Raw genomic sequence first — 26,519 nt, 5'->3', positions numbered from 1 at the left:
GAAAAAAATTCTTCTTATTGTCTGGTCTTAAAAGACCAAGAAAAATGCTAAGGATGTGTTAAGATAAGAGGAAGTAAACATCAGCTGAACAACTGATAGCCTCCAAGTGCTACCTCTGAGGGTTGTGCTTACCTTCGCTGGGAACAATGTTAGTTTGTGTCTAGTATATTGACCCTCCCTTGTTTCTCAATCCATGTATGTAAGAAAGTCATTTTGTAAACATTACGGTTTTCAAAATTGAAGGTTGTCATCCTGTGTAGATTTTTTTGTTTATTTAGTCATTTATTTTAATGTGTGTGTATGTCTGAGTTTATGCCACATACACACAAATCCTGTGAAGGTAAGAAGAGGGTATCGGGTCCTCTGGAGTTGGAATTGCAGTGGCTGCCTGAGGTAGTGCTAGAGCTCTGCGTGTGCATTCAGTTCTGTTAACATCTCTTCACATACACTTCTTATTCTAGATAAACATGCTAATGCTGATAAACACGCTAATGCTGATAAACACGCTAATGCTGTATTGACTTAGAGATCACTGCTGACTGTAGTTTAGGGAAATGTATAGAACAGACTTCAAGAGCTCTGGGTTTAGAGCCTGATTCTGTTCTAGAAATCAGAACAGAATTGATTACCTGCTCTATGCTAGGTACTATTGCTAGATAGAGGTGAGTTACTTAAGTTTTAGTGCTGATGTGGCCAGCACATGAGGGAGGCTGGGAGGAACCTTTACAGATTGGACTGAGACAGTTCTGAGGGTCTCCACTGAGTGGAGTCCTGAAAGGTGAGCACACATCTGCTTTAGGAAGACCAGGGAAAGAGACTCACAGGTGAGGGCTTGGAATAAAGCCCCTTGGCTTGGTCCTGCCCTGAAAATGGTCTGGAACATCTAGGGGTAGACTCAGGGACTGCCCCCTGTGGGCCTGGTAGGTCATGGTCATGTTGTTGATCTCCTGGAACTAACTAGTGTTTCTGGGACCTAGAGGTGGGTAGAGACAGGATCCTGATGGGCGAAGACTGATCAGCTCCCCGGTGGCCACCTGACTAGCAGAATTGAAGTGCTGTTGTACTTTCTGCTCTGTGTGTGGGATGTTTATGTGTGTCTCTGTCCTTACTTATTCCTTTCACTATTGCTCCTAAGTTTTCCTGTTCCTCTTTATGCATTTATGTAATAGTTAGGTGACATGTACCTAGAAAGGCTAATTAATGGCCCATTCGGCAAGCAGTAGACATACTGACTTATGGAGTGTATTAGCGTTATTACTTTATTTTTTTAATTGCTGATAATTACAGTAATGCATGTGGGCGTTGGTCCAAGGCAGGGAGAATTATTGTCTGAAAGCAGATCTGGTGCATGCTGATGGTGCAGTCTATTTACTTTTAAATTTAAATGCTACATAAATCATGAGAAAGATGTCTTTTGACTTGCTTTGAACTTGAGGGTGGAACACTTTCATATATTTCTTATTCTCCCAGTTTCAATGGGCATTAAAAGTTAAAATTTATTAATCAAGATTTGTATATAATATTGCTTGCAGGTAGGGAAATATGTAACAAAACTGTTTAAAGATTTAATTTTTTAAAAAAAATCTTACCATTTTTCTTTTTATTAAAAATAGATTTTTTAAATACTCCAGATCTTTTTTTAATTGGATTTTTTAATTTACATTTCAAATGTTATCCTCTTTCCCAACCACATACCCTTTCCTGTCTCCCCGCCCTGACATTCCCCTACACTGGGGTTCCAACCTTGGCAGGACCAAGGGTTTCTCCTTCCATTGGTGCCCAACAAGGCCATCCTCCGGTACATATGCAACTGGAGCCATGGGTCTGTTCATGTGTACTCTTAGGGTAGTGGTTTAGTCCCTGGGAGCTCTGGTTGGTTGGTATCATTGTTCTTATGGGGTTGCAACCCCTTCTGCTCCTTCAATCCTTTCTCTAACTCCTCCAATGGGGACCCCATTCTCAGTTCAATGGTTGGCTTCAAGCATCTGCCTCTGTATTTGTCAGGCTCTGCCTGAGCCTCTCAGGAGACAGCTATATCAGGCTCCTGTCAGCATGCAGTTCTTGGCATCTGCAATATACACTTAATTTTTTTTAAAAAAGTAAACTTGTCCCTACCCTTGGTCATTAAAAAAAAAATCTTTTTTTAGTTACAAAGAAAGAAGCAGATTATTTACCCAAGAAGTTCTTGCCATTCAGTATCATAGACTCTTGGAAATAGTTAGGTTCGTGCCTTCCAGTATTTGTTTTTTGTAAGTTTCAAAATATTTATTTTGTTGACAGCAGTGTGCATGTGGCAACCAGAGGACAACTTGGGAGTTTGTTCTAACCTTTTATCACGTGGGCCCCGGGAGTCAGGTCAGCTTAGCAGCAGGTGACTTTACGTCTGACCACCTCAAGCCCAACAAGGAAGTTTTGGGTAGAGAAGGCTGCAGTTACGTCACATTATAAAAAGACCATGTTTTTTTAAAAAGGGCTACCTACTTACCAGTGCTGTCATTTTATGACCTTTTAATAACAAAATGTGAAAAGAAGGTATCTCAGAATTCTGGACACTTGGTCTGGAAAGAAGACAGTGACTCTCTAGCCTTACATGCCGTGTGCATACACTGGTGCAAGATGTTGTGCGTCCCCTCTCACACCAGCTTTTAGTCATGGTGCAGTGCTGAAGGTTGAAGCCACAACCTCATGCAATGTAGGCAAGCATTCTGCCACTTAGGTCTGCCACTTCTCTGTATTTCTTACTTTTCATGATGTCACCAAACGTGTTGTAAACCTTATTATCTCTATCGTAGGTATCTGGGGAACTTTAGATTTAAAGCATCAGTAAAATTAATCCCAGGACTGGAGAGATGGGTACTCTTTTTTTTTTTTTTTTTTTTTTTTTGGTTCTTTTTTTCGGAGCTGGGGACCGAACCCAGGGCCTTGCGCTTCCTAGGTAAGTGCTCTACCACTGAGCTAAATCCCCAGCCCCGAGATGGGTACTCTTACAGAAGACCATACACACTCAATTCCCAGCACCCACATGGCAGCTGAAAATGGTCTTTAACTCCAATTCCAGGGGGGAATCTGACCCCCTTTTTCTGGCTTCTGCAGTTAATATATGTACATGATGCAGAGACATACATGGAAGCAAAAGCTGCATACATATGAAAATAAATATAAAAATGGTCCTGTATGTGAAATCACCAGCGTTTCAAGGTACATGGTTTAGTTTTCTTACCCCTTCTCAACAAGTGAACTGACGTGGATCCACTTTCAAATCTCTGATACACTGCCATTTATAGTAAATTTTGATACTGTGTAGTTAAATATATGTTTTGGCTAAAACAGAATGTTGGTTAGTTTCTCCTTGTTGGTAAAATCTCCAAGTTAAATACTCATTTTAGTAGAATTATCTGGTAAGTGGAATATTTTAAGAAATATGATTTATAAGAACTTAAAAGATGCTTACGGGGCTGGAGAGATGGCTCAGTGGTTAAGAGCAATGGCTGTTCTTCCAGAGGTCCTGAGTTCAATTCCCAGCAACCACATGGTGGTTCACAACCATCTGTAATGGGATCCAATGCCCTCTTCTGGTGTATCTGAAGACAGCTACAGTGTACTCATCATATACATAAAATAAATAAAATATTTAAAAAAAAAAAAGAAAAAAAAAAGATGCTTACAATTTCTAGATTGTCAGTGATTAGATTCATATAAAAACCAAACACTCTCGCATCCGATCATCCAGAGGCTGCTTATAACTTAAGAGGATTGCCGGCTTGTGTTTGGATATGCTGTAGAAAACCTCCATTTCTATCATGTGACTCACTAAGAATAATTTAGATTTTCATCTTTTAAGATTTAAGTCAATTCATTCCTGTACATCTCTCTAATCCTGAACACGCAGCTCTTAGTAACAGCCTAAGTAATGCTAGTGCCAGTGAGTTAAAGATGAAGGCCAAGTCCATAGGATTTAGATAATACTATGTCACTACAGAAGCCCCTGGGCTTCCTGATCTCTGCAGTTAGCTGGCATGCTTTGCAGAGTTAGGCAAATGACTGTTATGTCATCATAGAGAATGTGATTCAGTGAGTTCCCAAGAGGCGTTTCTTGGAGAAGTTTTGGGAAAGTAGACTTATCTGTTACAGTGTGAAAAAAAAGCCTCACCCTTTAAATGTTAGGTTTCTTACCTTTTGTATAAACTAAAATTCATTTATATTGCACCAAAGTAAGAAATATCAGAAGACAAAAAAGGATTAACTTGTAATATTTTGTAACTAAAAGTATATGGAAGGCTATCAAGAAAACAAATTGGGAGTGAATATTATCAAAGTACTTCATGTGTATGTGTGAAGTTCACAAAAAAGGTAAAACCATAAAGAAGTAACTGTCACTGTTGTTAAAATTGTGTGTGTGTGTGTGTGTGTGCGCGCGTGCGCGTGTGTGCGTGTGTGTTGTGTATATGGTGCAGTCATAGTGCTTGTGTGGAGGTCAGAGAACTTTGTGGCCTCATTCTACCCTTATACAGGCTTTGGGTATTGAACTTGGATCACCTAACTTGTGCGGCAAGCACTTGCCTCCTGAACCATCTCAGTAGCCCCTGTAATATGTCAGTCTCAGATGTGCCTTGGTAGTAGGAGCAGGTCCATCTTGACCTCAGTTCTGACTCAGCTGGAAAGTGGCTCAAAGCCAGGAAACAAGCAGCAGCTCTAGTAGTTTGCTTTAAAAATGGCAGGACTGACTGTTCATACAAATATTTTATGTCTGAGTTCCTACAATCGGCATGGAGCAGTAATGCAACCTGTTTGTTTTTTTTTTTTTAAATCCACTTCCAAATTTAATAACATAAAAACAAATGTAGTCTTTTAAACCAGTTTGATGCCAACCTGTGTTTTGGAGAGATGATGAACACATGGGGCCCTCGTGTGTTCTTCACTTGATTGCCTCTCATTTAAGCCAACTTGTGTGTAATTGCAGCCAGATAGAATGGAATCTTTTTTTTTTTTTTTTCTTTTTTTCGGAGCTGGGGACTGAACCCAGGGCCTTGCGTTTGCTAGGCAAGCGCTCTACCACTGAGCTAAATCTACCCAACCCTGATAGAACGGAATCTTTAGGCGCACAGTGATAACGGCGCTTGTTCTGCAGCAGGAATTGCTCATTGTGCTTTTGTGCACATAACAGGTATGAGAGGAGGTATATTAGTAGCCTTGTTCTATAGATGAAGAAATTTAAATATTGATAATGATGTTTATAAATGCTTGAACTCCTTTTGTGTGATAAGCAAAATTTCAAAACACTTTGTATTAAAATTTATTTTAAAACAATTACTTATTGAAAGTCTGTTACATTTCTTATAAGCTCATATAATATCATAAAAGATTTTTGTTCTGTTTGAAATAATGAATTGTAGGGGTCAAGGGCAGGCTTACAGAGGAACATGGATATGTACTTTTAGGGAAGCCAGAGGCCCACTTTGGATGTTATTCCTGTGTAGTCAATGTGCCCTGCCCCACTTTTTGAAAGAGGGTCTCACTAAACCTGGGATCACCAGTCCACTTTGGCAGGGCCCTTCCTGTCCACTTCCCCGCTGCTGAGGTTACAGCCCTGCTGTTGCTGTTGGTAGTCTTCTTCATGCTAGCTCTTAAGCTTGCAAAGCAGTCACTTTATTAACTAAGCCGTCCTTCCTAATTCAGCTGCGTCCCACTCCAACCCCTCTTATCTCACACTGTATCCTATACTGACCTTGAATTTATAATCTCAATTCATTCCCTCCCTCACCTGCCCAAAGTGCTGTGACTTCAGATATGAATTATGCTTGATTTACTTTTTAAAGGTTTTTTTCTTTCAAACTTCTATGTTTATCGATATATGTCTGTTCACAATATGTGTGCATGGCGCCTGTGGAGGCCAGAAGAGGGCATTGGGTCCTCTGGAACTGGAGTAACAGCTGTGAGCTACCATGTGAGTCTGGGAATCCAACCCAAGTCGTCTGGAAGAAAAGCCAGTGTGCCATCTCTCCAGTCCTCCTGACCTGTCATCATAGGACAAGTGGGCTTGGGAGCTAGTTAACCTTAAGAGGAGGTAGCGCATAGGTAGCTGATGATGGAACTGGACTTAGAGTTGTATTCTTAGTGCCACCTCATGGACCCCTTCTGAGAGTGCAGAGAGATGGCTGTTTATCTAAGATAAGTCCTTCATAGATCTCTACCCCACACCTAGAGGTAAATTTCTTAGACTTCCTGTGTTATAATAGCGTTGGAAACCAATTTAAGCATTATTATTTTTTTGAACAATTTTCTTTATGAAAGACTCAGTTTCCATTCTTGCATAAGGTGAAAATCAGGCTTCTATTTAATAATGATGCTTGGATTTTTACCAATATAATCCAGTTGGACAAATTACCATGTTCCTATAAAAAGCCCTGGAGACCATCTAAACCATTTTCAATCTTGGAAATGATATTTCATTTCTGCTTTAATATTTAAAGTTCTTAATAACAGGTTATTTGCACAAACTATTATGTCTGAAAACAACACCTAATAGTCGATATGCATCAGTCTAAGAATAATAGCTTTAAATGTTTCACATTTCCCCCTATACCTATAAAGGCCAAGACCTTTGAGATGTAGCCTGGAAAATGGCTTGGCGTTTGAGCCTGTGAGGACCCATGATTCCAGTTCCAGCCCTGAGTCTCATTTTGTAGGAGAGAATCAATTCATGAAGATTGGCCTCTGTCCTCCACATTCATGCGTAGCATGTGCATACAAATACCTCCCCTCACCCAGTGAATAAAGTAAACTCTTTTAACTGTATTGCTATTATTAAAAATTATTTTCTTTCTATGTCTATAAATGTATGCCTACTTGTGTGTACATCATATACATGCAAAGGCTAGAAGAGGGCATCAGATCATCTAAAGTTGCAGTTATAAGCAATCTAATAGGTGCGGAGAACTGAACCCAGGCCCTTTGTGAGAGCAGCAAGTGTTCTTAACCACTGAGCAGTCTCTCCGGCCTCATCAAACGTGAGTTTTAAAGACAAGTTTGTCTTTTTTCCCCCACTTACATTGCCTAAGAGTTCTGTTATTTTGTCAACTAGTTGAACTGTTTGACGGTTAAACATGCTATTGAAGGTGATGTGAAGGTTCTTAACGTATAGGGCAAGATCCCTTGACCTTTTCACAGGGGTCGAGTGTCAGGTATCCTGCATATCAGATATTTTCATTAGGATTCATAATAGTAGTAAAATTATAGTTATGAAGTATTAATGAAATAATTTTATGGTTGGGCTGGTCCCAAAATGAAGAAATGTACTAAAGGGTCAAAGCCTTAAGAAGATTGAGAACCAGTGTTCTAACCATACTCTATCGGTTACTTGTTGCTCCTGCAAAATGCCTGACAAAGGCAATTTAAGAGGAAAGAGTCTATTTTTGGCTAATGTTTGAGGGCACAGAACGTTATGATAGGTGCCATGTGGGGTTAAGAGTAGCTCTAGGTGAGCTGGAGAGATGGCTCAGTGGTTAAGAGCACTGATTGCTCTTCCAGAGGTCATGAGTTCAATTCCCAGCAACCACATGGTGGCTCACAACCATCTGTAAAGAGATCCGATGCCCTCTTCTGGTGTATCTGAAGACAGCTACAGTGTACTTATATATAATAAATGAATAAATAAAATCTTTAAAAAAACAAAACAAAACAAAAGTAGCTCTAGCTGGACAGCAGAATTTTGGGACTTCAGATTACATTGGCCTCTCAGGAAGCAAAAGTAAATGCTGTGCTATGCTACCTTTGTTCTCCCTTTGACACCCCTGTCTATGAAATGTGCACATTGTGGCTCCAGCCTCCCAGACATGCCTAGAGGTGGCATCTAAATGTCAAATTGATGGGTTTAACCATTCACACTTTTAACAGCAACCAAAGTGTTTCATGTGTATAATATCCATCATATGCTATATTAGGGCATTTGCTTTTCAGGAGTTGAGTGTGTTCTGATAATCATTACTGGTTGTCTGATCTACAAGTGTGTGTTTTCCTTCCCTCACTCCTTTTACTCCCCATCCTGTTTTCTGAGGTAGGGTCTAACTGTGTTGCCCACTTTTGCCTCAAGCTTTTGGACTCAGACCACCCCAGGGTTCCCAGGAGCTGCGATATACTTGACACCTGACTCAGCTTGTCTTCTTTTTGACAGATTGGATTTCTAAAATTGAAACTATGCCCTCCAGAATGGGATCTAGGCAGTTTGATCAAGATTAAAACAAACCACTTGGTTGTTTTGGTGGTGCTGGGATCTAACCCACTGGTTGCACATGCTGATTAGGTGCTATTTTGATGAGTTACATCAACTCTCCAATAGTTTTACTTTGAGTGTTTTAGGCCTTAAGTAAAAGTTGACAATCCTGCAGAATTCTCTGCAGTGGAGAGCCCAGCCGAGGAGTTTATCTCTTACATAACCCATAGATGGAGTACAGGAGCTTGTGTTGGCACAGCTTACGCAAATGATTGCCCCGGTTTCCCCCACCAGTGGCCTTTTCCTGTTCCAGCATCCTGCTCGAGCTCCCACATTGCACTCATTTGTGGTTGGGACCTGATCTTTCCTGCTTTGTAACAGTTCTGGTTTCTTTTCCCTGACCCATTTCCTTAATGTTTAGCTGCTGGTGAGATTCACACTAGTGTCTGGTAGTGTTTCCACTATTAATTGTCTTTTTGTCCACTCTAATTGTCTTAGCCACTGCCTGAGAAAGATTTTCCCCTTGCTCATTATTTTTTAGATTGCATACAATATACTTTTATTACATCCTTTCTCTTCCCCAGCTCTTTCCAGATTTATCCCCAACCCAACTTTATGTTTTTTCTCCTGAATTTTGAACTGTGCTAAGAACATAATGTATTTCACTTTCTTTTGATAAGAATATCTTTGGTGAAAAGTTTGTGGACATATATTTAAATCGTTATATTTATATTTAGAGATTGGGTTTTGCTGGCTGTCTTGGAACTCTGTGTAGATCAGGCTGGTCTCAAATTCAGATCTGACTATTTCTGCCCATGGTGTGTGCCACCACTGCCTGGTGATCATGAAGGTTTGTTTATTCAATGCTTGGAGAGGAATGAAACAGTATCTTCAAATTTTACTATTTTTTCTTTTTGAAAAGGGTATAAGAACATTCGACTGAGTGTCTTTTATCACTAGTCTGTAAGCCTAGCTAGATGCTGTAGAGATCGGCTTCACTGTGGGAACTGAGCTGTTGGCTGGAACTGGCTGGAAAATGGTGGAGTGTATCACTAAGCATTGCCTTTCCATCTAAGGAAACCTCACTTCCACAGCTGCAGGAGAAAGCCTTGCTACCAGTTCAGTAGGCTCTTTATCAAACTGTAAGGCCAGGTTTGATTTGGGGACAGTAGTTTCAGTGAGGAAAGAATTAACATCACCAGCTTTGAGGTTGGAGAGCTGCCTTGGTCCTAGCAGCTTTGAGAAGGGAGACAGTTTATGAACTCCATCCAGGGATTGGGCTCATGAAGTGACTTTAAGAACAGACTTGTTAGGGGTTGGGGATTTAGCTCAGTGGTAGAGTGCTTGCCTAGCAATTGCAAGGCCCTGGGTTCCGTCCTCAGCTCCAAAAAAAACCAAAACCAAAACAAACAAACAAACAAAAAAATAAACCAAAAACCAGATTTGTTGCAGGCCCAGACTTCTGTTTCAAATATTGGCTGAAAATGCTTCAAACTTCTTCAGAGTGTTAGGAGCACTGTCTACTAAGTTGAATTCCTTTCCTTAGATAGCTGAATTTTTGCTGAGCCAAATTAATAAAATGGGATTTCTTCTTAAGGATGAATTATTAAGTAAGTGGAGGCCCTGGCTAGGAAAGCAGTTGATGCAGTTTGTTTTCAAAGCCTTGAAAGCGCTGCCGTGTGCATAGATTACAGGGACTGGCTTAAGTGCCAGTGTGTGGGCGGGGGCATTAATTTTCTTTCACAGAGGATTCCAAGTTCACAGGATATCAGAAGTGCTGACTTGGCAGTGAAGTCCCATTTGTAACATGTTAGTTTAGGAAGTGGATTGATTTATATGTTGAAGTAATGGGTCAAGGCGCTGTCGGTGCTTAAGAAAATGGAGAGCACATTAAATAAGAGCATTTCCAAGGAAAGACGTACAAACATCGCAGAACAGTGACCCTGTCACGCTCTAGGTGAGGTCGGGGTATGTTTGATTAGTTGATTCCTACATGTGGCCCACAGAGGCCTTTTATATTTCAGAGGATACTGTCTTGAGAGTCTCTCATGACCACAAGGATTAATCTTTCTGAACTCAGAAGTGAATCACTGTATCCTATTAGCTGTCTGGATTGATTCCAGTTACTCTCTTTTCTTGGTGGTAACTGACGTGAGATCTGGCTGTTTTGCTCTCCTTCCTGTTGCTTTAACCTCTGATACTTTAGACTCTTTAGGGAAGATAACACTGACCATCTCACTGCAGAAATCAAATGCACTTACACTGATGTATTGACCTCCGCGGTTGACCCGTTAACTGAGCATTTATACAGTTGAAACTCTTGTGGTCTTTTAGCCAGCAACCATAATGAGTAACATGTGGAACATAGTCTTGGCTGATAAATGCACTAGAATCGACCATTTCAAGGTTGTGGCTCAGTGAGCGCATACAACTAATCAACATTTCTTATCCCTGTTCATTCTGAGGACTTAAGGGTCAAACGCGTCCCCTCTCTGTCCAGTCTCCCATATAATTAGATGTGGCTGGTTTTGTGTGTCAGCCTGACACAGCTGGAGTTATCACAGAGAAAGGAGCCTCCCTTGAGGAACCGTTTCCATGAGATCCAGCCATAAGGCATTTCTCAATTAGTGATCAAGGGGGTCGGGGGGGCATTGTGGGTGGTGCCTTCCCTGGACTGGTAATACTGGGTTCTATAAGAAAGCAAGCTGAGCAGGCCAAGGGAAAGCAAGCCAGTAAGAAGCATCCTTCCATGACTATGCATCAGCTCCTGCTTCCTGACCTACTTGAGTTCTAGTCCTGACTTCCTTTGGTGATGAACAGCAATGTGGACAGTGTAAGCTGAATAAACCCTTTCCTCCCCAACTTGCTTCATGGTATGGGTGTTTTGCTTACATGTAAGTCTGTGTACTACATATATGTCTAGTGCTTGCAGAGGCCAGAAGATGTCCATTTCCTGAGAACTGAAGTTACAAATAGTTTTGAGCCTCTATGGGTGCTGGGAGTTGAACCTTGGTCCTTTTAACTGTTGATCCATCTCTCCAGCCCCTTGGTGTTTATTTTTTTTCCCCCTATGCTTACTTTATACAGTAAGTTTTTTGTGGCATGGAAAAAGCATGTATACAGTTCAGTGTACTTCATAGTTTTAGGCATCCACTGTGGGTGCAGGAGCATAACTTCCATGGATAAAGGACTACTGTAACACTATGCTCAGATGCGTGTGTCTTCAAGGGCACATTGCTTGAGAGGTGCTGCCTTGCCTTTACTAAATACTATTTCTTGCCTATTTCTGAGCTGTTCCTGACTAAAGTCTTGTCCTAAAACATAGATAATGCCAAAGAATGGCTGGAATATTTTTTATGCAGAATGAGATAAATTTGTTTATGAAATCCGTCTATCCCTTTCTTTTCTATTTGAAAAAGTTAGGATCTTGCTTGCTTTGTGGAGCAGACTGGTTCCAAACTCATGGACTTCTGCCTCAGCCTTTTGATGGACTAGAACAATAGACACATGCATAACTTATGAAATCCTTTTTTGTGTTCTGTTTCCATGACTGAGGCTGCCACTACTGAATATTGCAAACTTTGTTAAACATTGTTGTATTATTATGCTATAATGAAGTGCCTGAGAAAATCAGCTTTCAACAAAGAAATGAGTATACTGCCTTCAGGTTTGGCGGCCTCAGTTCATGCTCTGTTTTGCTAGCCCTGTGACTTTTGAGCATCATGGTATGAATGAATGTATGAGAGAAAATGTGGTGTTCCAATATTCCCTTCCGAGAATACTGCAAATAATGTAACTCGATGCCTCTTCTATTCTCCACCTCTAATCTATCACCTGTCTTACTGTTTTCTTTCTATGATCGTGAGTCTCTTCTTACTCGACACCACCTTAGCCCATGCTACCACTATTCGGTTGGACCACACACTTCTAGCACTCTGAGCCCTTCCCTGGCTTACTTACAGTCCACTTTTACTCTGTGACCAGCACAGAGACATTGGGAACTAGAGCTCTATGTTTAAATCTCTCAACACGTCAGTGATGAAGGCTTGAGACTTGGCTCTGCTGCTTCCTTCCATAGCTCTCCACTCCAACTGACAAGGTCACATTCTTCCTGACGATGTTCTCTCAGCACTGTTATTTTCCTCTTTAGGACTGGGAATGTTTTAGTGAGTTTTGACTTGACACTAGATGGAGTTCTGAGGAAGTATAGTCATTAGATTTAGTTGTTTGATGGAGATGTTTTGTTGTAGGAGTGAATTAAAGAAATTATTTGGAGTTTTAGCTGTTCTCTGCTGTCATGATCTGCATGTGAGGGAATGAGCAGCTTGTATTAGACTGGATGGTAGTCAGCTTCTGGATAGCCCGAGTACTCAGTAGCGGTTAGACTTCCCATTTCACTTCATCGTACATACCCAAAAGTCGTTTAAATTCTGGCATACTTTCTGCAGGATGGGTTTGTTTATGTAAAGTACCACAGGCTAATTATCTCAACCACTCAGGAAGATGAGACGTGAAGAATTCAAGACCCGCTTGGGCAGAGTGAGTTTCAAGACAAGCCTCAGTAACTTAGCAAGATGCTATCTCAAAGTAAAAAATGTCAAAAGAGGCACAGATATAGCTCAGTGGTATAGCTCAGGTATACCTCAGTGGTACAGCACAGGTGTAGCTCAGTGGTACAGCACAGGTGTAGCTCAGTGGTACAGCACAGGTGTAGCTCAGTGGTATAGCACAGGTGTAGCTCAGTGGTATAGCACAGGTGTAGATCAGTGGTATAGCACAGGTGTAGCTCAGTGGTATAGCACAGGTGTAGCTCAGTGGTACAGCACAGGTATAGCTCAGTGGTATAGCACAGGTGTAGATCAGTGGTATAGCACAGGTGTAGCTCAGTGGTACAGCACAGGTGTAGCTCAGTGGTACAGCACAGGTGTAGCTCAGTGGTACAGCACAGGTGTAGCTCAGTGGTACAGCACAGGTGTAGCTCAGTGGTACAGCACAGGTGTAGCTCAGTGGTACAGCACAGGTGTAGCTCAGTGGTACAGCACAGGTGTAGCTCAGTGGTACAGCACAGGTGTAGCTCAGTGGTGTAGCACAGGTGTAGATCAGTGGTATAGCACAGGTGTAGCTCAGTGGTACAGCACAGGTGTAGCTCAGTGGTACAGCACAGGTGTAGCTCAGTGGTACAGCACAGGTGTAGCTCAGTGGTGTAGCACAGGTGTAGCTCAGTGGTGTAGCACAGGTGTAGCTCAGTGGTGTAGCACAGGTGTAGCTCTCAGGCCTAGGGTGCATGAGACCCTAGATTGACTCTCCAGTGCCAGAGTGGAGTAAAGACAAAAAGTAAATATCTGAGATTATAAAATATTTTTTAAAAGAGACCCCCTCCCCCAATTGATACTGAGCCATACTTATTCTACCAAATCGAGCTTGAGCCAAGCCACTAGAGGCACTGGTTAGAGACATGGCTGTCTCGATTTTCAGATGCTCTAATTTAGAGACACTTGTTACTGATCTCATATGTCAGTCAGTATAAACCTGTTCATACTTAGGGAAGTACAAAGTTGAATTTTCTTTTATTTGTTTGGAAATGCTTGCTTTCAAACTTGACAGAACTTCAATTCCATGTAGTTTTTGGTAGTTCTTTTGTGTCCCCCGCCCCCTCAGGTGGGTGGCAGTTGAATGGATGAAAGGTTCTTGACATACATGGAAGTCATTTCTCTTTTCATCCTGTAGGTCCTGGGGATCAAGGTCAGTCTTCAGGCTGGCAATAAGTGCCTGATAACCAGTCTTGCCAGCTTGGTTGACCCCCTACCCCCACATCAGAATATTCCTACAGGATTCTTTAGCACCTTCCAACTGTACTGAGTAATCTAGTTGTGAGGTAATGGATCCTGTGTGAGTCCTTAAATGGCTGCCTTTGCAGATCTTTTGCATACATCTGAAGCCTCTGGTTTGTCTTTGATAGGCTCTCGCAGCCAATGCTGGAACAGGCTTTGCGGTTGCTGAACCTCAGATTGCCATGTTCTGTGGGAAGCTGAACATGCATGTGAACATTCAGACTGGGAAGTGGGAGCCTGACCCAACCGGCACCAAGAGCTGCCTGGGAACAAAGGAGGAAGTTCTTCAGTACTGCCAGGAGGTAAGAGTGTTGCCAGAACGCTCCCCCTCGTCCCCCTTTTCTGTGTCAGGGTTGTATGTGTTCCCCTGCCCAAGACCCAGTGCTAACAACTGGAGCTCTAGCCCCCTTTGTTCTAAGTATGGTTCCATCTACTGATTTAGATTGGGCAGAGGTTTTGCTTCTTGACAGCCGCCAGGTCAGATTAGTTTTGGGTTGAAAGCCTGCTGCATTTATCTTACATTTAGACTACATTTTTAAATATAATCAATGGGAGGAGGCAGAAATAAAAGCTATCAAAAGGAAACTAGCCTTCGTTGTATCTGCTTGCACTGGAACTAGAGAGAGCAGGTGCAGCGTCCACAGGCAGAGTGATGATGGTGAATTTGCAGATCTGTGTGACCTGCAGAAATGCTCAGGGAACAAATGCACCATTGGTGCCAAGGGACCCCATGTCCATCCGGATGAATATGGTGAAGTTGACAAGGTCACAGGCAGGTTTAGTGACCAGTTTAAAAACCTGTGCTATCATAATACAGGCAAGTCAGATGATTCTGTTCTCCAGTTGGCTAACGCTGATGATAACGTCTCAAAAAAACTTTTTGGAGGCATTTCATTTATATCTGTTATAAAAGTGAGAAAAGTAGTAGTTCAGTATATTTTTACTCTGTCGTTAGAACACGGAATAGTGTAGTAGAACTTGAGGTCGATGTAGCCGATGGGTGGTCTCGGAGGTACTTGTCCATCTGCGGGCATGTTTATTGTGTGGCTTTTGTTATTTTTGTTGTTCTTAAACAGATATATCCAGAGCTGCAGATCACAAATGTGATGGAAGCAAACCAGCCAGTCAATATTGATAGTTGGTGCCGAAGGGACAAAAAACAGTGCAGGAGTCACATTGTTATACCATTCAAGTGTCTTGGTAAGTGCTTTCGGTTGCCTTTTAGAAGTATTCCTCCCTGCTCCTTGAACATTGCTCTTGGATCCCAGTAAAGTATCTGCATCTGTTAAAGTTAGTGGAGGAGTTTTTCCTATGGGTTCTTGTTGCTTCCTTGTGTGGGTGGTAGACTTTCTCTCTTGAGACTGCATGCCTTCCCATTGTGGACCTCTTTTTGCCTCTAGAGGATGAGCCTTTCCCAGGACACCAACGCAGTGCAGATTTGCCCTTAACATTAACATTTGAAATCAGTATTAAGAAAGATAGTTGAGGAGTAGCACTTGAGAAAGCAGCTAAGAAAAAGGGTCCTCTGTTCCTGCAGTTCATCTTCTTCACATTTGCACTGTTAGTCAGATCAGGCAATGTGTAGTTCGCAGGACAGGGAACATGTGACCAGGTGCCAGGGCCAGTTGCTCTGTGGACCCGCCATTCTCAAGGGCTGGGGCTTTACCCCCAAGTGTTGTCATTCAGTCACTGGTGAGATAGCATTTAGTGCTAGCTTGAACAAAGCTGTGAGTGACAGTGTGTTCCTCAGAAATAGGGTTGTTACTTAGTGAATGTAGTTTTTTTAACCCTTTGTTGTCTGACATGTGAATGGTTAACTCACAGTATTATACATAGTCTGGGTGGTTCAAGAACAGATTGGGTCTCAGATACTAGTAAGGGTAAAACAACTGTGCTTGGCCTAGTCGTGTTAACACAGGTAAGGCACTAACACTGACATCTGAGGAGATCTTTAGATCTAATTTGAGCCATCTGTTAAATTTATTCCTCTCCCTCCCTCCATCAAAACTTTCCCTTAAACTACAGACATCAGCAAAAATGGAGTATGCTGCTTTTATTAGGCTCACACGTAGTAAAAAAGTATTGCCAAGAGAAGACTTAGACCCAAGCAGTGCTTGTGTGGCTGTCAGCATTCCTCAGCAGAAAGAAGGGACATTGTGTATGCTTAGCTATCTCCCTTAGATCTGGACACCTTGCTATGGAGTCTGGAATATGCTAAAACATTTGTATATTTGTATATTTGTATGATGTGGTTTAAGGGTGGTCTTCCTTTCCATTTCGTTCTGAGAAACTCACCCATAAATTTCTCAAACTGCAACTGGAACAACGCTTGATGTGTTTCTAGCTTCAGGGTTTTTTTTTTTTGTTGTTGTTGTTTTTGTTTTGTTTTGTTTTTGTTTTTTTGGTGTAGCCCTGGCTTTTCCAGCTTGGCCTAGAACTCAAGAGATCCTCCTCCCTTACAAGCTCTGGGTTTAAGTGCTTGCGCCACCACTGCCTAGCTTAGTTTGATTGTTCTCGAGTCTTTCAACAACCTTCTGTCTTCATGACTGTGTTTTTAATGGTTTCTGTGATTAAAAAGTAAGTCCCATGAACGTCGCCAGAGGTAAAGTGGTAGCGTTTGACCCGAGTGCATTGTCCAGCGCCCAGCATGTACTAAGATGATGAGCCCTGATAGTAAGCTGCTATTGGACCTAACAACGTTATCTTCAAAAGCTGTGCTGGTTTAGTGGTTTGATCAAGCAAGCAAAGAAACAAACCCAACCATTCAGGCACCCAGAGTACTGAGAACCAGAAAATGTGAATTTCTGGCTTATATCTCCTTTTTGTCACTTCTTGTCTGAACTGTGACCCCATCCTTCATGCATGTTTCTCAGTCATGTTCACAGTTTGTTGCCGTTAGTGATATAAGATGATCAAATTATGTCTTAGCAAAAATTCTGGTTTTTGACCATGGGAGCTGTAGCGTGTGGGAAGAACCCACTCCCAAAAGTTGTCTTCTCACTGCCACACACATATTCATATTCATTCTTTCTCTCTCTCTCTCTCTCTCTCTCTCTCTCTCTCTCTCTCTCTCTCTCTCTCTCATACTCTCTCTCTCATACTCTCTCTCTCATACTCTCTCTCTCTCTCTCTCTCTCTCTCTCTCCACACAACATAATAAACACATGCATGTGTTTTGAAAAGCTACACCACCGTGCTCTTGGGAGGCAGAGGCAGGAGAGTCTCTCGAGTGTCAGGAAAGCCTGATCTTTCTTGAGTTCTAGGACAGCTAGGACTACATGGAGAGACCCAGTCTCAAAACAAACAAAACTCCCCCAAACTTCTGCCTAGTAAACCAGAAAGAGATGGGGAGAATGAATGAAAAGTAGCTATATATTTTATTAGGTACCTCTGCTAATTGGTTTGGATGTCCTAGAGTTCTTAGTTTCATTTTTCTTTTAAGATTTAACTTTTAATTAGGGGTGAGAGTAATGTACACACGAATGCGGTGCCAGTGGAAGTCAGAGTCATCAGAGCTGAGTTGCTGGTGATTGTGAGCCTGGAGCTGTGGGAGCTGGGAACTGAGCTCAGGTCCTGTAAGAAAAATATACACTCTTTTTTTTTTTTTTGGAGCTGGGGACCGAACCCAGGGCCTTGCGCTTCCTAGGCAAGCGCTCTACCACTGAGCTAAATCCCCAACCCCAAAAATACACACTCTTGACCATCTCTCCAACACAACTCTTTTTTCCTCCTTCCCCTGTTTAATGTGAATGGATGTTTTGCCTGGATGCAGGTCTGTGCCACATTTGTGCCTGGTTCCTCCTTCAGAAGCCAGAGAGGGCATCAGATTTCCTTGAACTGAAATTAAAGCTAGTTGTGAGCCATTGAGTGGGTCCTGAGAATTGACTCTGAGTCCTGGAAAGCAACAAGTCATCCCCACAGCCTTTCAGCTTTTCAGCCCCCTCTCCCATTTTGTTTTATTGTTGCTGTTGTGTGGATTTGAAAGTTGAGTATGTGTCTGGGTTCATGCAGTGCCCTACACAGGATAGAGGTGTCTACTGTCTGCTCTACCTGCTGTGTGTGATGTTTTCTGATTACTGGTTTCTCTAGGTTAAGAAAAAGAGTGATATTTTCTTCCTTCGTTTTTGTTTTGTTTCCTTTTCGGGGTGTATATAGCCTAGGCTACCCTCAAACTTGGTATGTAACCAGGGATGAACTTCTAATCTTTTGCTCCCAGCTCCTTTGTTCCGGGATCATGGGCATGTGCCATATACCTGGTTTTTCTTCTCTAACCCCCATTCCCCCAATAATAGAGGCTGAACCTAGGGTTTCTTGCATGCTGAACAAATATTTTATTAATTGATCTATATCTCCGGTGCCAAGAACAATGTCTTGATCACAAATTGAAGGTGAGCTGCTAGCAGGATTTGTGTCAGGTCTAATGTTGTAATGTCTATAGATACCTGTTCACTGCATCTCTAATCTGCCAACCAGTGTGACTCCTCTAGATGGTATATGGTACATTTAGTTAAAAGATGCAGTTCAGACTTCCCCTGCCTCACAAATAGCCTTTGGTATCTGTGACATATATAGGATTGGAACAGTAAGACTCAGGCTATCTGTGAGGACGTTTAGTCATCTCTGATATTATATGTGCATTGTTACAGGTGTTCCTTGGCCAGCCTGGTAGCCTTTGGATTTACTGTAGCCACTAAACATTCTCTCTTGCCAGAACGAGTCCTTATGCAAGGTTAAGGGTTCTATAGTGAGTCAGCCCCATGGGGCCATGTTAACCTCAGAGATGTCACCAATGGATCTATCAGACAGGTCTCATTCTGCTGTTTTTCTGCCACCTGACTATGGCTTCCAGGAGCCCCCTTTTACTTTCAGCGGACAGTATGTCTGCTGTAGATTTATTGCCTGTGTAGCAGCGTTGGGGACTTAACCCAAGTGATTGACAACCTTTGCTGTTATAAGAGATTTGTGCACCTCCAGAAAGGGTTTGAAACCTGGAAGAAACCAGTTGTTTGACTGGACTGAGGTGAGGAAAACTGAGTGGGACAGGTAACTCAGAGCTGCAACTTAACTGATCAGGGCAGGTTCTCTTCATGATCTGTGCGTTGGGCATCCCAACCAGTGCATTTCTGTGCTTGTACGAGTTTAGGAGATTGTATGCTGCTGTACTGTACTGAAAGCGGTAAACTGAGCATTGTTACAAACTAGACATAAACTTCAAGTAGGACAAAGCATTTCAGTGTTTGTAAACCTTGACCAGTGATGGTCTGCTTAGGTAAGTTTCCCTGCAGTCTTGTAGCAGATGCTAAGAAAGACTAGGAGCAGTGAATGATAGAGCTGATGCTGAAATGCAGATGCTCTTCTCCAAGTTCACTGTGTGGAAAGTTTATTTTATTGTTTTAATAAAAGGAGCTTACAATAGAGGGCAGAGGTAAAAATGGTCAACTCCAGTTTCTGTAGTCACCCATAATGTACATTTTGTTATATAAATGCCAAGTTTTCTTCCGATGCATGCATATAGATAGATAGATAGTAGATAGATAGATAGATAGATAGATAGATAGATAGATAGATATGCCTAAATATCTTTTTTTCTGAATGCGATAAGATTGCATAGACTTTTTAATTGACCTTGGGCAGCTATTATATGCCACTTTTAGGGCTATGCGTGTCATTGCCTGAGACAGGCCTGGCCTTAAGTTAATCAACTTGCAGTAAGAGTGACCAGGAATACAGGGGTAAGCTTCTTTGCTTTTGTTTAATGATACAGTTTTGTTCTGTTGAGACAGGTGTCGCTGTAGCCCTGGCCACCACCACCCAGAACCCAGTGCTAGGATTACAGATGCATGCTGCTATGTCCAACAGTTGCTTATTGATTGTTAAAAATTTTATTAAGCCGTGGTAAAACATCCATATTAAATACAGCTGTATTTCTTATGATGTTAATATTCTAACATGTGTAGGTACCAGCATTTAATTCATTCCTTGATGACTCTCCTATTTTTATATTAATAACATGGCCAGTGTTAACAACACTTTTATTTATTACTTAGGGCAGTTGGAATTACTGAGTCAATTTGGTTTTTTTGTTTGTTTCCTTTTTTCATTTTTAAGAATTTAGTTTGCAGTAGGGCTCATAACTTTGATCCCAGAATTCAGGGGGGAGAGGCAGATGGATTACTATAAGTTCACTATACACTTTGGTTGCCAATTACTTGAAAATAAGTTGGGACATTGAAACAGCTCTCTTTCTCTCTTTCTCTCTTTCTCTCTTTCTCTCTTTCTCTCTTTCTCTCTTTCTCTCTTTCTCTCTTTCTCTCTTTCTCTCTTTCTCTCTTTCTCTCTTTCTCTCTTTCTCTCTTTCTCTCTTTCTTTCTTCCTATATCTGTCTGTCTGTCTGTCTATCTTTATTCTATGTAAAACACTGTAGCTGTCTTCAGACACACCAGAAGAGGGCATCAGATCTCTTTACAGATGGTTGTGAGCCACCATGTGGTTGCTGGGAATTGAACTCAGGACCTCTAGAAGAGCAGTCAGTGCTCTTAACCACTGAGCCATCTCTCTAGCCCCAACAACTCACTTCTAAACAACTTAAACTTGCTTCTAAAACAGGAGCAATCTATGGTATAATGGTAATACAGTCACTACACTTCCCTAAATGTTAAATTAATCTTTATAGTTTTCCTTTTTCAAACAAGAAGCACACATTGTATTTGACCAGGAGAGTTTCTCAGCCTTTGAAATCTCGACTGACAATATATTTTGAGTTCAGACCATTTGTTTAATAAACTGTTCCTGGGGGCTGGAAAGACGGTTCACACAGCAGTTAAGAACACTTGCTACACTTGGTAGAAGACCAGAATTTGGTTCCCAATACCCATGTCAGGTAACTCAAACTTGCCTGTAACTCTAGTTCCAGGGGTCTGTGCTAACCCGCACCTTTGTGCATATAAATATACTCATACACATACATTAAAAAGATCTTTGAAATGTAGAATATCTCGGAGCTTGGATTTGTTTTGTTAGGATCACATTCAAACAATTCTGGCAGGCCTGCTGTAGGTGATGCTGATAGACTCTCAGAGCATTGCATCAGCGTGTCCTGAGTTGGAACAGTATCTGGTCACTAAGTTTCAGTAGTTTCCCACCGAAAAGATTCCTTGCTTTTTTTGTGATTAATCATCCATTTAAAATTTTATCTATCAGTTGTTCTAATAGTTTTGTGAAGAAAGGTTTAGCACACTGGTCATGAGGTGTGTCACTTGAGGTGGTCATGGAAGGGGATCCTGTCACATCTCCCAGAAACGTATTGCAGTAGTTCCCACACAGGGTTGTAGCCAGGAAGTGTTCCTGGCAAAGCTACAGGTGGGGTGAGTTGTTCTGGTGCTTAGGAATGCCTGGCTGTGCAGCTATCTGCAAACAGTAATCCGGAGATCTAAACTCAAGGCTGTCTTCACCCTGGATCACAACCAGGTTTGCTTCTGACAAAGGCCTTTTGTTTCTCCCAGTGGGTGAATTTGTAAGTGATGTTCTGCTAGTTCCAGAAAACTGCCAGTTTTTCCACCAAGAGCGGATGGAGGTGTGTGAGAAGCATCAGCGGTGGCACACAGTCGTCAAGGAGGTAAGAGCTCGCCTTGTGTGGGGCAGGCAGTCCCCAGGGGTCAGAAGAGGAGCGTTCCTTTCCACCAGCACCAGGGCGTTCTTTTAAATTTTCTTTTTAAACCGTGTAGCTCTAACTGGCCTGGTACTTGATATATAGCTCAGGCTGTCCTGGAACTCATCACAGTCCTCCAGCTTTAGCCTTCTCCTGCTGTAATTAAGAGGGGTGTGTGCCACCACACCTAGATATTTCAGTGTTAAATCACAGATACCTAGAAGGAGGCCAGAGAGAGGGTTCAGCGTACATGTGCTTGCCGCCCTCTCAGAGGACCTGAGTTAAGTTCCGGCCCCCACATTGCGTGACATACAACCACCTGTAGTTTCAGGTCTTTGGATCTCATGCTCTCATTTGGCATCCACAGGCACCTGTACATATGTGGCAGACACATAGATACAGATAATGAAAAGATACTTGGGAGAAGACCAGCTATTTTTGTACACAGGTACAACAGGGCAAGCGTGGTTTCTAGAGTTAAAACAGTTAGGGAGCTAAGGATATAAAGTTGTTGCCCTACAGAGCATGTTTGAAGCCTTGGGCTCAGTCTATTCCTAGCACTGTCACAAAAGGAACAGGAAATACTTCAGTGGTATTTCCTCCATTTGGGCTAGGATATAACTCATTACAAGAGCAATTCTCTAGTATGTGCAAGCCTTGGTGGGTTTAATCCCTAACACCACAGAATGGGGTAGGAGGTGTTAAAGACAGTTGAATCAAGGATCACGAATGTCGTCAGTAGAGCTTCCAAGAAGGCATTCCCAGCTCCTCAGTGCAGAGCTAGCCAACTCCAGAAAACCTAGGAGTGCACAGTCACACAAGCTTAGCAGAGCAAGTTTGGATGCAGTTTCATTCTTCTGATAGGGGGGAACACCCTTTCTTATGCTGATCCTTCAGTTAGATTAGTCTTCCAGTAATTTGTCTTTAGTCAGACTCTTGAGTAGTGTCTTATCTCGGAGTAATGGCCTTGGATAGCTTTAACCTGTTAATTCCTGAAACTCTTTAAATTGTTCGTTAGATCTTAAGTTTGGTCTTTCAGTTGTTTTTGTCTAAGATGAAATTATACATTAAGAAAAACTTCTTAAAATAATAGTATGATAATTTTTTGGCAGAACAGTTAATGTGTCCAGAAGAGAATGCATTACCACCTAAGTGTTCTGATAAAGATTTCTTTTGGATAAACTAGGGCTTGAGGGAGCTATGAACATGTCCTGATGTGATGTGTACATTTCTTGTAGGCATGTCTGACTGAGGGGATGACCTTATATAGCTATGGCATGCTGCTGCCCTGTGGGGTAGACCAGTTCCATGGCACTGAGTATGTGTGCTGCCCTCAGACAAAGGTTGTTGACTCTGACTCCACTATGTCCAAAGAAGAGGAGGAAGAAGAGGAAGAGGATGAAGAAGAAGACTATGCTCTTGATAAAAGGTTTGATAATTTGTTTAAAGTGTTGGATTTATTTTGTCTGGTTTTCTTTGATTTGTGAAATAGGGGTCTCATTTTGTAGCCTTTGTTGGCCTGTCCAGACCAGGCTGGTCTTGGCCTAGAGATCTGCCTGCCTTTGTCTCCAGAGTTCTGGGACTACAGTTTTATGACACCACAGCAGGCCTGGTTTTTAGCCTTTCTGTAAAAGTGGCTGTTGGTCCCTCATTGCTGAATAAGGTAAGGTCAGTGTCTTAGATAGGTCTCTTTTCTGTTTTTCTTTTCTTTATTTTCTGAATACAAAGAAAAATTTATTGGTATTGAATGTGCTGCAAGGAATAGCAGACTGGGAAGTTAGGTCTCTACTGCTGTGATAAAACAGTAACCAAAACCAGTCTGGGGAGGAAAGGGTTCATTTCACCTCACAGCTTCCAGTCCTCCATGAAGACAGGGTAGGACCTGGATGGGGACTGCAAGATCATGAAGGAGTGCTGCTTACTGGCTTGCTCAGTTTACTGTCACATGTACCCCAGCACCCCCTGTCTAGGGTGACAACCACCCACAGTGGACGAGGGCCTTTGAAATCAATCATTAAGAGAATGCCATATAGACTTGCCTATGAGCAAGCTTGATAGAGGCATTTTATCAACTGACTTTTCTCAGAGAAAGCTTATGTCAGGTGACAAAACCCAACCACCAGGACAGGAGTGTCTCCTTGTGCTGAATGTCATCTAGTTTTTTATTTTAGTCATAACTGAATATATGAAAACCTGTGGCTTTTTTCTTTCCATCAGTTTGGACCACATCATTTTTTAATTACTTATTATTTTACATATATGTGTTTTGTCTGCATACATGTATGTGCCTTATGTGTATGCCTATGCTCTTGAAGTCTGAAGAGGGCACAGGATGATCCCTTGGGGCTAGAGGTGGTTGTGGACCTCCATGTAAGTGCTGGTGATTGAACCTAGGTCCTCTGCAAGAGCATTCAGAGCTCTTAACCAGCATGCAGCACCAGGCCACTTTATTTTTACAGGTTAATGCAGTGCTGTATTGACACAGAGCTGTGCTGAGGGCTTTGATGTTACACGTGAGATGGACTTACTTCCTGCTTCTGTTTCTATGTTTCAGGGAATCATGATTTGTGCATAAAAATTGCTACTAACTTTGCTTTTTGGCATATGGTCCCTAGTGAATTTCCTACCGAAGCAGATCTGGAAGACTTCACAGAAGCAGCTGCAGATGAGGACGAGGATGAGGAGGAGGAGGAGGAGGAGGAAGGGGAGGAAGTGGTAGAAGACCGTGATTACTACTATGACTCCTTTAAAGGAGATGATTACAATGAGGAGAACCCAACTGAACCCAGCAGCGATGGCACCATCTCAGACAAGGAGATTGCTCACGATGTTAAAGGTAACGCAGTGTAAAGCCATGGCTTTAAGATCCACATGCGTCTTTACCTGGCGCTTGTATTGCGTTCATCACTCAGCATGGGTAAGTCTCAGAAGGTGAAGCAGTGTCGGCACCGTCAGGAAGACAGACTCTCCCGTGTGGCAGTGGAGCTGTCAGCATGAGCGGGTGGCGCACCCAGAAGACATTCAGAACGGAGCCAGAAAGCAGGGTTTGGCATCTAAGAGTCGCACTGGGAAATAAGCAGCAGCCTGGCTTCAGGCTCCTCCACAGCCAGCTACGATGTGCTGTCCTCCCAGCGCGCTTCCCACTTCCGTGCTGCTCAGGGACCAGCTCTCTAGAGCGGAGCGACTGCTTGGTTTTCTTTCCCCATGTGTGTTCCTGTCTATAGTCTACCCTTGTCAGGCATGTCTAGTGGGTAAGATGAAATTGAAAAGGAAGAGGCTACGATAGTTTAGAGCCATTACATACAGCTGATTGTATGTTTGAAAGTGTGTCAGACCCGAAGAATTAGTAAGCACTCAGCTGGAGGGAAATTGTTGACTGGTGTAGAAGTGTGCGATGTATTTGGAGATTTTGACAGTGGAAACACTGGTCTTTTGCAGGGACTTTAGCCCCTGCTGCAGGTATTTAAATGGTCCTCCTTCTCACATTGACTCCTTTGATCCTAGGAGCCATCAAAACAAACAAGGAGGGCACCTGTCACCACTGCACAGATAGATCACAAGTGTGAGGGTCACAAGGAGATCCTTTATGTCAGCCTGTGGTACTAATCTAGACTCAGTGCAAAACCAAAAGAGTAAAGTTATCTTCCTCTCTATCACATGGAAAACGGTCCTGCCTGCCTATATTGGTGAGGTTGGTCAGGGCCTTATGGGCTAGTTTTGGCTCCAGCTCTGCCCCAGCTGGCCTGGGGCACTGTGAAGCATTGCACGCACTGCCTCTGCCCTGCTGACACTCTGACCATTTTCACACAGCTGTCTGCTCCCAGGAGGCCATGACGGGGCCCTGCCGGGCCGTGATGCCTCGTTGGTACTTCGACCTCTCCAAGGGAAAGTGCGTACGCTTTATATATGGCGGCTGCGGCGGCAACAGGAACAATTTTGAGTCTGAGGATTATTGTATGGCTGTGTGTAAAACGATGAGTAAGTCCCGCCTTGTGCTGGCCCTGCACAGCAGTGCCATCCTGTCCAGCCTTCTGTCTCTCCTGGCCGTCCTCGTGACTGCATCTGTCATGTTTATGCTGACTCAGGTGTTTGCCGTCAGTCATTTTCCCCTCATCTTTGTGCTTTCTAGACCAAGGCTTTGCTCTCCTGTTGGCAGTTGTAAGCTCAGTTTTTGGTGTCCTGTGTCCCCTGTGTGTCTACTGATGGTTGTTGGTGGTAGTATGCCCACTCAGGGTCTTGTTCTTTCTTGTGGGCCTTGGAATTCATAGGCTGTGGGGGTGGGGATTAGTGTCTTCTGGTCAGCTGTTGTTGAGAGGTACCATAGAGCCCTTACATGATAGCACTGAGCGTGCTCAAGCATGTGCCTTGGGCCTTGCCTCTTTTTCTGACTTTGACCTAACCGTTTGCTGGCTCCTGTGCTACATGCTACCTCTTAGGATACCTACCGTCAAAAGGAGTAGCAACAGGGATACTTGTGGGATTCCAGAATATTGGAACAGCTTGTTTTGTGCATTCTAGTGGGAAGAACTCTGCGCTCTAAACTTCTTGACTCAGCATTGTCGGTGTTGTGGTCACATGGGTTGTGCAGGGCTTTAGGAAGTGAGTGCATTTCTGTGTGTGTGTGATTTGGTTTCAGAGGGAGGGCAGTATTTTAGTTGCATTTGACTCCTGTTAAATAGAGGAAGTTTTTTTTTTTTTAATCTCTCATAGGTACTGCTTCCTTTGTTAAGACTTTGTCTTGGGGCATTAATTCATGTGCTAGGAAAATCCTCAGACCAGGCAGTTTGCCCTGGTTTCTACTCTGGAACTCATTGGAATAAGTCGCTGTCTG

At 42.6% G+C, this 26,519-nt stretch overlaps 1 protein-coding gene across 4 annotated transcripts in view; it reads left to right on the top strand.

Moving 5' to 3' along the window:
* Aplp2 (amyloid beta precursor like protein 2) overlaps window positions 1-26,519 on the top strand; it is a 62,151-nt gene that overhangs the window by 18,283 nt on the left and 17,349 nt on the right. For 2 of the 4 annotated variants that reach the window (NM_022520.1, NM_012906.1), the window contains 6 exon segments: window positions 14,169-14,342; window positions 15,117-15,240; window positions 21,543-21,655; window positions 22,927-23,117; window positions 24,304-24,524; window positions 25,499-25,666. In NM_022520.1, the coding sequence (NP_071965.1) occupies window positions 14,169-14,342; window positions 15,117-15,240; window positions 21,543-21,655; window positions 22,927-23,117; window positions 24,304-24,524; window positions 25,499-25,666 (991 nt within the window). 4 annotated transcript variants of the gene reach the window in all.

This window comes from Rattus norvegicus, chromosome 8 (assembly GCF_021556685.1).
Source record: "Rattus norvegicus strain SHRSP/BbbUtx chromosome 8, alternate assembly SHRSP_T2T, whole genome shotgun sequence".
In the NCBI taxonomy this organism is placed as follows: Eukaryota; Metazoa; Chordata; class Mammalia; order Rodentia; family Muridae; genus Rattus; species Rattus norvegicus.
This window is presented reverse-complemented; position numbering and strand designations above follow the sequence as displayed.